General features: G+C 34.3%; 1 protein-coding gene across 1 annotated transcript in view; it reads left to right on the top strand.

The window, feature by feature from the left end:
* The first annotated feature begins 5,779 nt into the window (after positions 1-5,779).
* Positions 5,780-16,888, top strand: part of LOC143047426 (protein bark beetle-like) — a 33,679-nt gene continuing 22,570 nt past the window's right edge. The window contains exons 1-6 of the mRNA XM_076220484.1: positions 5,780-6,351; positions 12,184-12,368; positions 12,793-12,989; positions 13,222-13,569; positions 15,010-15,263; positions 16,260-16,554. Of these exons, the coding sequence (XP_076076599.1) occupies positions 5,992-6,351; positions 12,184-12,368; positions 12,793-12,989; positions 13,222-13,569; positions 15,010-15,263; positions 16,260-16,554 (1,639 nt within the window). The 5' untranslated portion in view covers positions 5,780-5,991. The remainder of the gene's footprint in view (positions 6,352-12,183; positions 12,369-12,792; positions 12,990-13,221; positions 13,570-15,009; positions 15,264-16,259; positions 16,555-16,888) is intronic.

Below are 16,888 nucleotides of genomic sequence, written 5' to 3'. Positions count from 1 at the left end.
CCGCTGGCTAGCCTGCTTTTGCAGGTGAAAAGAAAGCAGAGTGAGTATTTTTTTTTTTGCCAGTACATAGCCTCTACACTATTGAAGATTTCTACAATGCCTCCCCGCGACAGCACACGGTAGCTTGGGTCTAGTATCCTAGGCATAATTGTAGAGGATCTCGGAGCAGCAAGGGCCCCAGAGATGCAGTGTGTAGGCCCACCGGCGTTTGGACATGCCCTTACACTCATCAACCTTGCCCCAGCTATGGGAAAATAGCCGGATAGATGAGAGTCGTAAGCCAAGAAAGGCAACCCATCTAGGAGAAGGAACAACTCCAAAATCAAACCGGTTAGATAAGGTAGACAGCTTATCTAGAGGAAGGATACCTTGAGAACAAAATCCCTGGCCCTCCAGGTTGGGGGTTGAGCGCAAGACCAACTATCTCGCCTTGTAAAAAAATTCACAGTTACAGAAACATTAACGAACAGAAATATATTTACCGACTCAGTAGAGAGGATCTCTTCAACAACAAGAGACATGACGCATTGCAGGGAAAGCGGAAACGAAGCTGCAAAGCCGATTAACCTTCTGACACCTAAGTCAACCTCCATACTTTGGACCTGGAATGTAAGAACCATGTACCAAAGTGGCAAAGCAGCAATCATAGCCAATGAAATGAAAAAGTACAACATAGAAATACTAGGGTTGAGCGAGACTCGATGGATTTCAACTCGTAAGACAATGCTTGCTACTGGTGAGACTATTTTATATTCTGGACACCAAGAGGATGGTAGTCCACATACAGAAGGAGTTGTCATGATGATGTCAAAGGAAGCCAATAGGGCACTTATATCTTGGGAATCTATAAGTTCAAGAATAATAACAGCAACATTTCGAACAAAGCATAAGCGAATAAGAGCAAACTTAATACAGTGCTATGCACCAACAAATAATGCCGATGAAAATGACAAGGACAATTTTTATAACCCCTTAAATGGAATTCTAAACCAACAAAAAGACAAAGATCTAACAGTATTTATAGGCGATTTCAATGCCAAAATAGGAAACAGCAATATGGGGTATGAGCAATCAATGGGAAATCATGGACTTGGTCAAATGAATGAAAATGGAGAAAGATTTGCGGAATTATGTGCCAACAATAAATTTTTCATTGGAGGGAGTATATTTCCACACAAACGCATCCACAAGGCAACATGGATATCACCAGACCATGTCACAGAAAAACAAATTGACCATTTCTGCATAAACAACAAATTTAGGAGATCGCTCCAAGATGTTTGTGTAAAGAGGGGAGCAGATTCTGCATCAGACCATCACCTCCTGATTGGAAAAATAAGAATGAAACTAAGTAAAGTATACACCATGAAAACCTCATCAAGGGTGAAATACAATGTCAACTTCTTGAGAGAAAAAACAGAGAAAGAACAGTTCAACATAACACTTTCAAACAAACTCCAGCTGCTAGAAGAACTTGATAGCATCGAAGACCAGTGGAGTCAGATAAAAGAGGTAATAAACAGCACATGTGAAGAAACTCTTGGTAGAAAAACACACACCCAAAAAGAATGGATTACACCAGCCACTCTCAGGAAAGTTAATGAGAGAAAACAGAAAAAATACAAATTGAATAAAAGCAAAACTAGAAAATCAAAAGCTGATGCTGAAACTGACTACAACAAAACCCACAAGGAAGTTAGACAGTATGTAAGAAAAGATAAAAGAGCATACATTGAAAATCTTGCCTCACAAGCTGAGGAAGCTGCAAACATGAGAAACATGAAAGATCTTTATGATACCACCAAAAAACTTGCTGGCAAATTTAGACAAACCGGTCAACAAGTTAAAGACAAAAATGGGAAGGTCTGGATAGACAATCTCCAGCTAATACACCAGTTATCAACAAAGCAGATGAAGAGCTTCATATAAACCTTAACCTACCAACAAAATCAGAAATTAAACAAGCTGTAAAAAAGTTGAAGTCAGGAAAGGCAGCAGGTCCGGACAACATTCCACCAGAAGCCCTTAAGGCCAGCCCAGACCTAACAGCTAACCTCTTACATAAACTATTCCGTGATATATGACAGCAAGAAGAAATGCCCCAAGAATGGAATGAGGGCCACCTAATAAAACTACCAAAGAAAGGCAACCTTAAAGAATGCAAAAATTACAGAGGAATTGCATTAATATCAGTGGCAGCAAAGGTACTGAATAGAATTCTCCTTATACGACTTCTCAAGGCTATAGACGAATAACTCCGTGAACAGCAAGCAGGATTTAGGAAAGACCGATCATCCATAGAACAGATAGCCACACTACGCATAATAATCGAACAGTCATTAGAGTGGAACACCTCGTTACTGATTAACTTCGTTGACTTCGAAAAGGCATTCGACAGCTTGGACAGAGAAACCCTTTGGAACATCATGGCACACTATGGAATACCACAACCTTTCATAAACATCATCAGAAACTCATGAAACAACATGAAATACAGAGTTATACATGAAGGCAAGCTCAGCGAGAGTTTTGATGTTAAAACTGGAGTAAAACAAGGCTGTATGCTATCATCTTTTCTCTTCCTCTTGGCAATAGACTACATCATGAAAGAAGCAAATGAAGGGAAAAGAAATGGAATCCAATGGACTATGTGGCAACAACTAGAAGACTTGGACTTTGCAGATGATATAGCCCTTATATCCAGTACACAACAACAAATGCAAGAAAAAACAACCCTTCTCTCTTCAACATTTATAAAGCTTGGACTCAAACCAAACGAAGAAAAAACAAAAGTAATGAAGATAAATACCAAAAGTAAACGACCAATAAAGATGAACAACACCAACATAGAAGAACTAGAGGAGTTTACTTATCTAGGAAGCATTGTCAATATAGAAGGAGGTACAGACGCTGATGTAAAAGCAAGAATCAACAAAGCCAGAGTCATCTTTAACATTCTAGGGAAAGTATGGAGTACCAAGAACATCCCAAGAAGCACAAAAATGAAAAGTTTCAATTCCAACGTTAAATCAGTGCTCTTGTATGGATCAGAGACATGGAGAACAACCAAAACAATGTTGTCTAGACTACAAAGGTTCATCAACTACTGCCTAAAGAAAATCATGAACATCGGATCCGATGGTTCGATAAAGTCAGAAATGAAGACCTATGGAAAAGAGCTGGACAAGAACCGATTGACATCCAAATCAAGAAAAGAAAATGGGTATGGATAGGCCACACACTAGGAAAACCAGCAAGCAGCATTACAAGGCAGGCATTTAAGTGGAACCCTCAAGGAAAAAGAAATGGAGTGAGTTGTCAATGGCCTATGCCAAAATGAAACAGACATTAACAACTATAGGTCACCGTACGGCCTTCAACAATGAGCAAAGCCCATACCGCATAGTCAGCTATTAAAGGCCCCGATAAGACAATGTAAAACAATTCAAGCGAGAAAACTAACGGCCTTATTTATGTAAAATAAATGAACGAAAAACAAATATGTAACACATAAACAAACGACAACCACTGAATTACAGGCTCCTGACTTGGGACAGGCACATACATAAATAATGTGGCGGGGTTAAACATGTTAGCGGGATCCCAACCCTCCCCTAACCTGGGACAGTGAGATAACAGTACAACATAAGAACGAACTATAAAAATGGTTAGTCTGCAGCTTTTAAAAAGTTTCTTAGTGAGGATATATTATCGACCTGCTGACCTGCTGACCTGTTGACATGTACTCCTGGTGACTCAATAATTCAAGTGTTAGAAGGCAATTATTTATATACTGACCTGTCGACCTGTCGACTTGCTATAGAACCATACAAATATTACATGTATGCAGCTTCTCTGACACGTACTAGTGTGGTCCTCTTCTACTTTTGAGTTTTCGAACTTATTTTATCGGAATCATTTGGCAATCCTTCCAAACTTTCGCTTCTTTACGTGATCTCCCCAGGGACAGCATTGGAGCACACTCAACTTAACGGATCATTTTTTTTTAAATGTTAATGTATTCAAATAGAAGTTATTTGAAGGTTATGTTGCCGGAAGGGAATCCTCTAATCAGTAATGTAACATTGCACATGCACAAAATTTGTTTACAAGAATGTACATATTATATACACGAAGCACTTGGCCAATAGGTAAATTTTGATATTAAAAGCAATGTCTAGCTAAATAAAATATATGAAAGGTCGGCACTAATAGTCAAAGTAGTATATCCCCCATGACAGTCTTGAACATTAACACTTAATATTAAACAAAAGAACCTGCTATTTTCAGTGTTTGGTACAGTTTGGCTATCACTGTGCACAACAGTTCAACATAGAACCGTATGGGGAAAACAGATAACTCTCTAGTGAGAAAATACTGTCAAACATACTATCCACACTGATCTGTGTCCACACTTGTAAACTTTATAAGATATTTAATTTAGGTAAAAGATATCTTAAAAAATGAATCGAAATCTTATAAAAAAAAATTACAAGTGTGAATTTTTCATCGGGAAGCCGCACGTTAGACGCGGGCGGGCTACCGCGGGTCTCTCGACCATCGAGGCCGGCAAACTATAACCTCGGTAAAAAAATTTAAATGGGAGAATTTTCATCGAGGATTCGCACGTTAGACGCGGGCGGGCTACCGCGGGTCTCTCGGCCATCCAGGCCGGCAAACTTTACCCTCGGTAAAAAAAAAAATTTGAAAAAAGTAAGTAAATAAAACTTTATTTGGATTCGGCATATTGACAAACAATACAAACATAAGCTGTAATGAGCTTTTCACCGAATATAAAAACACAAAAGGCATGCAGCATGCAATAAATAATAATAATAATAACAGCCGAGCACCAAAATTAACTCTAAGCAAATAGCATATCCATGTATCTTGCAAAATACCAAAACATATATATGAAGCACTAAATTTGTTTAAATTTGCAGTTTAAAAATTATTTTTTAAAAAAATTATGATTTATAAAGTAAAAATTTCAAATCTTTCAAATTTTAAAATGTAAAAAACAAAATTTCAGTTGCAATGCAAGTTGTTAATGCAGCATAAAAAGCATAAATATTGTAACACAAATTATCTACAGGCAGAGCAAAAACATTCTTTTCCACTCCAGGACTGAACAAGACTCTTAAAATGTGAGAAGCTGTTAACAGTCCTGAAATGGTTTGGTAAGCTATTCCATAAAGAAGCACTGAGCAGCAAAACTAAAAGATTTTTTTCCATATGAGGTAGTTCTTACCTGTGGTATTTCCAAAATATTACTGTATCTAAAAGAATATTTAGTGTGTTTAATTTGGAGTAAATTTTGTAAACATACAGAAGCCAAATTATTTCGTTTGAAAATTTTATAAGTCTCTTGCCATTGTCCTGATACGTCTCACTTGTAGGGTTGGAACCTTTGCGTTCTCAAGAAGAGTTTCAGAGGATGATAAGTAGTCGTCATTTACAAATCTTAATGCTCTCTCTTGTATTTTTTCAAGTTTTTTTAGAATTTTTCTCTGTACAAAAGTGCCAAGCCAAAGGGCAAAAATTAAAATTACTCAAAATAAAACTTAAAGTATGAAAAATTGTAAGTTTATTTAATATTTGATTATTTAAAATTTGATATTCTTTAAATCATAAAGTTGAATGGTTGGTGAATGAGATGTATTATAAAGTTGAATGTTCGGTGCATTAGGTTAAAGTCCGTTTATATAGTGGATCATAGTGGGAATATTATTAGTCTAATCCGGAATCATTCAAACATTTTCGGTCATTGTTCGGATATTAACACTACTTGTTGACATTTTTACGATATGAGTAACTTCCGCATTACCTGGCCTATGTAACAGACTGAATATATACTTTCGAGTACAGTTACCGTAAAAAACAAGGAACGAATAGGGATATGTAGCTCATGATTAACAAATAGATGTACAATGATGCAATGTTTAAAGCAAAATATCAAAATATACCTGGATAACTTCAATCAAATTTAAAATGGCGGTCGTATTGTTTACCTGTATACTCGCAGCGATTTGCTTTCGATTTGGTTCATCTCAAATTTTTACACCACCGCCACCAGGTGAAAAACCCGTAATTTCGAATGGCATAGTGTATAATCTAAGGCACATCCCTGTCGAATGTCAAGAACCACGTGTTCTGGAAGTCAGACAAATAAACTATGGCATGGTTTTACCTGAAAACAAGAAATGGGCAATTATGAAGATTTATAGTCCATATAAAATCCAAGGAAACATAGAGATACCCCCAAATACATGTTTGTATATAGAACCAGGTGTGACCATGTATTTTGGACCCGGATTTGGAATGATTGTTAATGGAACATTAATAGCCAGGGTAAATTGTTTGTGTTCATTACAGTTTTAGTTAGATTCTCATATATGTTTATCCTATACAAGTGCTTCCTTAGACATTACTAACAGGGCTGATGCAAAATGTCTGCTAAAAGCTCTACAGAGCTCATTATTACAAAGTTTCATGTAAACCAAACGAACATGACTAAAGGAGCATTGGCTGTCAAATTCATGTTCACCGATTTGACTCAAATTTTTATATTTGATTAACAACATACTAAAACATATGTCCAAATTATAAAATGTCTTTAATAAACAATTTACAAGGCACAGACTCAATAATAACTAACTAACTAACTAATTTTATTCAGTATAAAATCCAGTACAAAAGGATCATCGCTGAAACACATGAACACATATAAAAATAACATATACAAAACAAAACAACAATAAAACATAACAGTCAACAATTTTGACACTTATAACAAGCAAGAGACAAAACTCACACTTCAATATTATGCAATTATTCCCACTGATGAATGTCTAATCAAAAAACATTTGTCTATATATATAAGAAATCTGGTGAGAACATCAGTCTCCGAACAGTTCATTAAATATTTAAATTTATCAAAATTATCTAAATTACAAAAATATGGTATAATTTTAACAATGTCATCATAAAACTTTTCTCTCTCGTCTTGATAGAGGTTGCATTCACATATAAAATGAAACTCATCTTTAATTTTGTTATCAATACAATGTTTACATATTCTTTGATCCAAAGGCATATTATTATATCTGCCTTTTTCAATGTGTAAATTGTGGTTAGAAATTCTTAATTTACATAATTGTCTAATATATTGTTTTGAGATATTTAACTTTGTATAAGTCTCAGGTTTATATTCCTTTTTAGCTCACCTGGCCCGAAGGGCCAAGTGAGCTATTCCCATCACTTTGCGTCCGGCGTCCGGCGTCGTCGTCCGTCGTCGTCCGTCGTCGTTAACTTTTACAAAAATCTTCTCCTCTGAAACTACTGGGCCAAATTGAACCAAACTTGGCCACAATCATCATTGGGGTATCTAGTTTAAAAAATGTGTGGCGTGACCCGGTCAACCAACCAAGATGGCCGCCACGGCTAAAAATAGAACATAGGGGTAAAATGCAGTTTTTGGCTTATAACTCAAAAACCAAAGCATTTAGAGGAAATCTGACAGGGGTAAATATGTTTATCAGGTCAAGATCTATCTGCCCTGAAATTTTCAGATGAATCGGTCAACCCGTTGTTGGGTTGCTGCCTCTGAATTGGTCATTTTGAGGAAATTTTGCTGTTTTTGGTTATTATCTTGAATATTATTATAGATAGAGATAAACTGTAAACAGCAATGATGTTCGGCAAAGTTAGATTTACAAATAAGTCACATGACCGAAATGGTCAGTTGACCCCTTTAGGAGTTATTGCCCTTTATAGTCAATTTTTAACCATTTTTCATAAATCTAAGTAATCTTTTACAAAAATCTTCTCCTCTGAAACTACTGGGCCAAATTAATCCAAACTTGGCCACAATCATCTTTAGGGTATCTAGTTTAAAAAATGTGTGGCGTGACCCGGTCAACCAACCAAGATGGCCGCCACGGCTAAAAATAGAACATAGGGGTAAAATGCAGTTTTTGGCTTATAACTCAAAAACCAAAGCATTTAGAGGAAATCTGATGGGGGTAAAAATGTTTATCAGGTCAAGATCTATCTGCCCTGAAATTTTCAGATGAATCGGTCAACCTGTTGTTGGGTTGCTGCCCCTGAATTGGTAATTTTGAGGAAATTTTGCCGTTTTTGGTTATTATCTTGAATATTATTATAGATAGAGATAAACTGTAAACAGCAATAATGTTCAGCAAAGTTAGATTTACAAATAAGTCAACATGACCGAAATGGTCAGTTGACCCCTTAAGGAGTTATTGCCCTTTATAGTCAATTTTTAACCATTTTTCATAAATCTAAGTAATCTTTTACAAAACTCTTCTCCTCTGAAACTAATGGGCCAAATTAATCCAAAGTTGGCCACAATCATCTTTGGGGTATCTAGTTTAAAAAATGTGTGGCGTGACCCGGTCAACCAACCAAGATGGCCGCCACGGCTAAAAATAGAACATAGGGGTAAAATGCAGTTTTTGGCTTATAACTCAAAAACCAAAACATTTAGAGGAAATCTGACGGAGTAAAAATGTTTATCAGGTCAAGATCTATCTGCCCTGAAATTTTCAGATGAATCGGTCAACCTGTTGTTGGATTGCTGCCCCTGAATTGGTAATTTTGAGGAAATTTTGCCGTTTTTAGCTCACCTGGCCCGAAGGGCCAAGTGAGCTTTTCCCATCACTTGGCGTCCGTCGTCCGTCGTCGTCGTCCGTCGTCGTTAACTTTTACAAAAATCTTCTCCTCTGAAACTACTGGGCCAAATTAAACCAAACTTGGCCACAATCATCATTGGGGTATCTAGTTTAAAAAATGTGTGGCGTGACCCGGCCAACCAACCAAGATGGCCGCCATGGCTAAAAATAGAACATAGGGGTAAAATGCAGTTTTTGGCTTATAACTCAAAAACCAAAGCATTTAGAGCAAATCTGACATGGGTTAAATTGTTTATCAGGTCAAGATCTATCTGCGCTTAAATCTTCAGATGAATCTGACAACCCGTTATTGGGTTGCTGCCCCTGAACTGGTAATTTTAGGGAATTTTTGCTGTTTTTGGCTATTATCTTGAATATTATTATAGATAGAGATAAACTGTAACAGCAATAATGTTCAGCAAAGTAAGATTTACAAATAAGTCAACATGACTAAAATGATCAGTTGACCCCTTTAGGAGTTATTGACCTTTATAGTCAATTTTTAACCATTTTTCATAAATCTTAGTAATCTTTTACAAAAATCTTCTCCTCTGAAACTACTGGGTCAAATTAATCCAAACTTGGCCACAATCATCTTTGGGATATCTAGTTTAAAAAATGTGTGGCGTGACCCGGCCAACCAACCAAGATGGCCACCATGGCTAAAAATAGAACATAGGGGTAAAATGCAGTTTTTGGCTTATAACTCAAAAACCAAAGCATTTAAAGTAAATCTGACATGAAGTAAAATTGTTTATCAGGTCAAGATCTATCTGCCCTGAAATTTTCAGATGAATCGGACAACCCGTTGTTGGGTTGCTGCTCCTGAATTGGTAATTTTAAGGAAATTTTGCTGTTTTTGGTTATTATCTTGAATATTATTACAGATAGAGATAAACTGTAAAAAGCAATAAATGTCGGCGATGTAAGATCTACAACAAATAAGTCAACATGACCGAAATGGTCAGTTGACCCCTTTAGGAGTTATTGCCCTTTATAGTCAATTTTTAACCATTTTTCGTAAATCTTAGTTATCTTTTACAAAAATCTTCTCCTCTGAAACTACTGGGCCAAATTATTTCAAACTTGGCCACAATCATCTTTGAGGTACCTTGTTTGAAAAATGTGTCCGATGACCTGGCCATCCAACCAAGATGGCCACCACGGCTAAAAATAGAACAGGGGTAAAATGTAGTTTTTTGCTTACAACTCTGAAACCAAATCATTTAGAGGAAATCTGACAAGGAGTTAAATTGTTAATCAAGTCAATATATATCTGCCCTGAAATATTCAAATGAATTGGACAACCGGTTGTTGGGTTGCTGCCCTCCAATTGGTAATTTTTAAAGAAATTTTGCTGTTTTTGGTTATTATCTTGAATACTATTATAGATAGCGATAAACTGTAAACAGCGATAATGTTCATCAAAGTAAGATCTACAAATAAGTCCACATGACCTAAATGGTCAATTGACCCCTTAAGGAGTTATTGCCCTTTATAGTCAATTTTTAACAATTTTCATTAATTTGGTAAATTTATGTAAATTTTTACCAAATATTTTTCTCTGTTACTAATGGGCAAAGTTCATTATAGATATAATTGTAAGAAGCAAGAATGTTCAGTAAAGTAAGAACTTCAAACACATCACCATCACCAAAATACAATTTTGTCATGAATCCATTTGTGTCCTTTGTTTAATATGCAAATAGACCAAGGTGAGCGACACAGGCTCTTTAGAGCCTCTAGTTTAACTTGTAATATGTGCGTAGTTTGTTTTGCTTTTCACCTGACAAACATGAGAAAAAATAATTGCCATATCTTTCTTGTAATATCTTTTTCACTGCAGATATGAGTTTTCCTTCTGACATAGTTCCTTTATTATTCCAAACATGGTCAAAACGAATGAATTTTAGAAACTGAAAAATGTGTTTATTGAAGGTACATGGAAAGGTACAATCAACATCTTCGATTGACTTATATGCTAATTTTGAAAAATTCAAAAGAGGGTCTTTATACAAATATAGCCAGTATTTAAGAGACTGCAAAATAACAAATATAGAGATTGGATAACGACCAAGTTCTGCCATACTGGCTATATTAGAAGCATATTTAGTGGCACCAAGTACATAGGTCTGTTTAATTTCATATTATAATATACCAGGTTACCCATGTGTAAGGTCGAACGATGTTGTCTCGACATTTTACATGTATGATAATGATAATATGTATCATCCTTTCATGTGTATTTTAGTTTAGAAGCTAAGTCACACCATCTATTTAATTATTTAGTTGACCTCCGAAGACTGCAGACAGTCATATAAGCATACATTTGTAAACATAAATAGAGATATGAATAGATAAAAAAACTCCTGCAATTGGATTTTTCTAGGTCTGTTTAATTTCATATTATAATATACCAGGTTACCCATGTGTAAGGTCGAACGATGTTGTCTCGACATTTTACATGTTTTAGAGGGGAATACAAAGATTTGGTCAATGACATGTGGGATAGTCTCAACCAATCAAATATTGATTAAACTCAGGGTTTCCACTGTGTCAATTATTTTTTTCACCCCCTATTTTGCCAAGTAACAAATATTTTTCGCCAAGTAACATATATATATATATATTTCGTTTAAAATTTTCATTTATCCATATCATTTTGTCAAACAATACAATCAACACCTTTATTAATTAGTCCTTTGTTGTCGATAGCTATAAAATGCAATCAGCTGATTATTGATTTTCTGTCAAAATCTTAACGAGTTCAAGGTGAATTCCAAGTATTGTTCCGATCATGTAAAGACAGAGAAACCTGAAAAAAGTAAATAAACAAGGTGGTTGAAAATAAATCGTTATAATTATATATTTCTTTCGCCAAATTCCTTTGCCAATGACGAATTTTAATCGCCACAATTATTATTTATTCGCAAATTGCGAAAATGGCAACCTCCAGCGGAAACCCTGTAAACTATAAATATTTTTAAACTGGGATAATATAATTTATAGTTGTTGTCAACATGTATTCTTCTGATTTTCTTTGTCTGTAGAAATTTGCCAAGCTCAAAAGTGCCCTGAGTTGCAGTACTACCAAGTTTTTTGCCATGAGATTTTGTCTAAATTGTAAATATCAAAGAGAAAAAAAATAATAATTCAAAGGAAAGTGCTGGTAAATTAAAGCATGAACATGTGTAAAACACATTCTTAGTGTGTGAATTGGCAGCCCTGAAGTTGTGAGTTTGATTATGAAACAGTCTGACACTTTCAACAATCTTATTTTTTTTTTATACTTTGCCCAACAATGCCTTGCCCTTTAATGTTCATGATGTTCATTTCCAGAATTGCCCTTATATAATAAGATTATGATATTTACCAAAATTGTTTATGCATCTACTTGTGTTGACTGCTACATATGATACCATCTTGAACAGTTGAGTGATTACTTTTATTTTTGTTTGTATTAATGAGTTTTATTTTCATTAATTTTAAGGGAAGTGAGGAAAATGGTGGAAGAATAACAATGACAAAAATTCCAGAAACTAGTCAAAGTGGTGTTGTTACAAGTAATCCATTTCCAACTGATGCTCGCCTAATGGATGGTAATACAACCAGAGATGGAAAATTAGAATTGTTTTACGAAGGACGTTGGAGAGGAGTTTGTAATAACTATATCAAGTATGTTATCAAATTATATATGTATGTACTATTGAAAATGGCAGACATCTTGAATAGTCTACAACAAAGCTTATATAAAAACTTTTTGCTACATGAGCAAAAAAGCAGTAAATACCACTTAGAATTATTTTTTTTGTAATATTTCACTTAGATAGAATGAATTTTAACAAATGAAAGTACACACAATGTCAAAGTTGCGTGTGCAGCTTCCCATAATTGGTGTAATACCACCATTGAATTTCCTTCTTTAATCTTCAAAATTTGCAACTGTCAAATTCAAGGGAATATTTTTTTTATCCTTTTTCTTATGAAACAAGATGTGACATACTATGATTTGGTGGTATTACGCATTAATATTCTGTATATTTCACTTGAATAAATGGCAAACACAAGCAAAATAAAATATGTATGTTTTCTTTTTCAGCTATACAAAAATTGATGCTAATGTAACCTGTCAACACTTAGGATTTGTATGGGGAAACTTTACATATCATTCTTTTTCCCGAAACAAGACAGAGTATATGTTATTTGAAAGGCCACAATGCACAGGAAGTGAAAAGAGTTTATTTGATTGCCCTGGTGCCAGGAACCAAAAAATGACACTTGGAAAGCACATATGTGGTATGAAAACATTTTGATTTGTTTGTGAATTTCTCTAAAGCATTATATCTGAAGTAAAATTTTACAAATTAAGTTTGAATTTGTTTAATTTTGAATTTCAAAGACGCTGACATTTTAATATTTGTGGTTATTTGTGCTGTTTTTTAGCATATAAATCAGTTCTGATTTAACTTATTTCAATGATGAAGGAACTTACAAATTCAAAAGATAATGAATACATGTTTTTTTCCAGATGGTCAACAACTTATTGGTTTTCAGTGTGCTGGTCTAAGAGATGATTTAGCAACGTCTAATTGGAGAGGTTTAGAATTCTATAATGTTACAGTACAACCACAAAAATTTGGCAATCTGTACTATAACAAAACTCTAACATGGCTGGAATACGTAGACATCTCTTATGCTGGAAGAGATGTCTACAGAGGTGATGGATTTAACCATGGCAGGGCATCCATTAGTGCTAGTCCCTATGTACCGCTGATGAACAACATAACAGTGACACATGGAGCATATGATGGCATCAACATGACAGAAATTATTGGTCCAATACATATTGCTAACAGCACAGTTTCACATAACAGAGGTATATGATTTTGCACATACTATACATTCCTTGTTGATTATGAATAACCTAGTCGAGTTAATTTTATTAGAAAAGCAAAACCACAAACTTAAGGCATATCATTTAAAAATCAGAATAACCTATGGTATATAACTTTATTCAATGGCTTAATGTAAGAAATACAGTACCATTCAAGAGGACCAGCTCTCCCACACCCTACACCAAGGAAATGTTGGAGTCACTCTGAAAAACTCCGATATTCCTCCCAAAATAAAATATTTCGAAAAATACGAAAATGACGAAACGCCAACAAAATTACTAGAAGTTATTCCCTTTGTTCAACAGAGTTGTTACTTTACGGTTTCTTTTCGTAATTTAAATTATTCAAGTCTGTATAAATGTACTGAGCTGGTAAAACATAATATTTTACATGTACATGTACATTGCTCAATGAATTGAGTTTACTTGTTGGTCCAATGAATAGATTGGCCGATCGAGTTACCGTAAAAACAACATTTTTTTTTATTAACCAGTTGATTTTTAAATAATGAACAATTAATGCACGGATATTGTTTATTGAGTAGGTCTTAAATAATTCTAATGGTGGCAAATTCTTTGTTGAAAGAACACAATGTTTGACCTGACCGGACTGTAATAGAAACACAAAATAACAAGTTTGTTCTTCATATTTTTTTTTGCTTGTAAAATTATTTCAAAGATAATGGCATGGGACAAAAACATATAAGATAATAATTATTTTATTCTAAGTGATAATTTCACATCTATATCTGTCAAAGAAAGGAAAACATTTGTCAAAATTTTAATATCGTGATTTTAAAGCACACGTGCGCAATCAAGATTGATTAAATGTACATAGGTAAATTATCTGGCTAATCCGATTATGTTGTCACGCATTGTAAATTTTGAGTACATCCAATGGGCAATAAACCAATTAACAGCCACAAGTTGTTGGGAGAGAATCTTTGGAGGAATTTGGGAGTGAAATCTGCTGTACTCGGTGTGGCTCCAAAAAACACAGAAATCGGAAAAAAACAATATCGAATCCATCCGTTTGAATGGTACTGTACCTTATTTCAGAGTGTCAGTTATTAAAAAATTTAAAAAGGATTGATAACTTTAATAGGAGTGTATCGGTTAATAGATTAGTGGTGTCTTCTCTAATACATAATCTTAACTTACTGTGTAGTAATGTCAAAACAATGAAATCTAGAACTCTGATAGCAGTAGCTTTTCTGAAACCATAAAAATTGGTATGTACAAAAATCCATGTTACAAAAAATGTTGGGGATATTTTATTTTGTTGATTTAAGTGTGTTTTTTTCTCTAAATTAATTAGCTGAGTTTGAGAGAATCTTGTACTACTGAATGTTATAGTAACAGAGACATAAGGTAAGAGTTAAAATGAGATCTGCTTAATTTGTATATCCTTTTCCTTTGTAGGTTATGGTATGTACATAGAAACAGCTATTGGTAGAGTACTGATCAATGAAACAGATGCCAACAATAACTGGGGAGATGGTGTCAAGATGTACATGAAAAATTATACCATTTATGACTGGGAGCTCAAGTACCCCTCATCTGGTTCTTTTTGTAGAGCAGCTGTTCCATCAGAGCCTAATTACCCTTTCTTTGTGTATGAAAACATCATAGATACAAGTGGAAATAAACCATTTGATAGTTATGATTGTACAAGGGTAGGTTTACAAAACTCAAAGACATATAAAAAACTTCATGATTGTACAAGAGCAGGTTTGCAAAACTAAAAGACATATAAAAGAACTCTAAACACATGTAAAAAGATTTCGTGTTTATTAGTGATAGAGCACAAGAAAAATTATCTTCAATGAATAATATTGTGGGAGCATGAATATTGGAGCATTACAGTGTAATTAAAAATGACTCCTAATGATATATTTTCCTTTTTTCATAAAGCTGGTAATTATGACTACCTTAACAATACATAATCTTAGATGTTGCTTCCTTTTGATTTGATATGACAGATATACTATATCCTTGTGTAAATGAAGAAAATGACGAGCGCTGGCAAGTTAATGAATATATATATATAGGCAATATAGGAATGGTGTACTGACACAAGAGGTCTCTAAACACATTAATTCCAAATGGAGCTTTCGTTAGTAGAAGCCATATTAATTATGTGTATAACTGGATATATATAGTTGAAATGAAGCATTTTATAACATAAAAATAGATGAACTTTGCACTAATTTCTGCACTTTGACCTTTTTTTTCCCATGTTACAAACATTTCTTTTGCACATAATAATATATAAACATGGCAAATTCTTCCCAATTCATTTTAAGGAAATTAATTAATTAAGGAAATTGTTTTTCTTGACCTGTTTTGTTCTGCTGTTGTAATCAATTTAGATGATTTGTAAGTGTGCAATAAAAAAAAAAGTGCCGTATATAAGATGTTTTAAGATATAAAATATTATAAGCAATGTGTCAACTATATTTGGTGTATAAAATGTAAGGTGTACATGTTTGTCTGGCAGGGCGAATCTGACCTTGACATTATTTACAAGGATCATTGATAGGGTTAAGTTTATGTGATACTTATTGTAAAATATTTATTTTAAAGACTTTCAATGTTAATACAATCATGATCAGATTAGTAAAGCAGGTGATAGATGCTAGTGTTTGCACTCTTCAATTTATATTTTACAGGAATATAATACAGTACCTGACCACAGAATAACTGTCCACTTTTTATTGATGGAACGGGACCCTACAGTTACAGCAACCATGAAAGTGTATGATAACTATAAATCAGACAAAAATCTTATAGCAACATTTGCTGTGACTAATGGTAGCTTCCCACAATCCATTACATCTAAGTCTAACAGGATAGTGATAAATATGCAGTACCAACTTCCACCAAAACCATTGAATAGTAGGGAACAAAGATGTAAAACATTCCCATATTGTCTTAGATTTCTGCTTCAATTTTGGTCTGATGAAGGTAAGTTGTATGTGTATTGAAAGTGTGGCGCCTCAAAGACAAATTTGTCACTTTCAGCATTTTTGTGGAGGTTATGGTGACATGACAAATGACTCTTTTGAACAAAAATTTGAAGGCTACTGTGGATTCAACATTATTCAATTTTCATGCATTTGTGGATTTGTAAAAATCTGTAAAGGCTTGTATGCTGACTTAAGCAAACCACAAAATCAAATGTCCATGATACGGCAATTTTTCCTTAATCTACGACAAATGTTACACACGAACGTAAAAGAATACTCAGTATAACATCCTAATCATTAACATGCAAAACTTATTTTTTTGTTAAAATGAA

Source organism: Mytilus galloprovincialis, chromosome 1 (assembly GCF_965363235.1).
Source record: "Mytilus galloprovincialis chromosome 1, xbMytGall1.hap1.1, whole genome shotgun sequence".
Classification (NCBI taxonomy): domain Eukaryota; kingdom Metazoa; phylum Mollusca; class Bivalvia; order Mytilida; family Mytilidae; genus Mytilus; species Mytilus galloprovincialis.
Note: the sequence above shows the minus strand (reverse complement) of the source record. Positions and strands in the feature narration are given on the sequence as shown.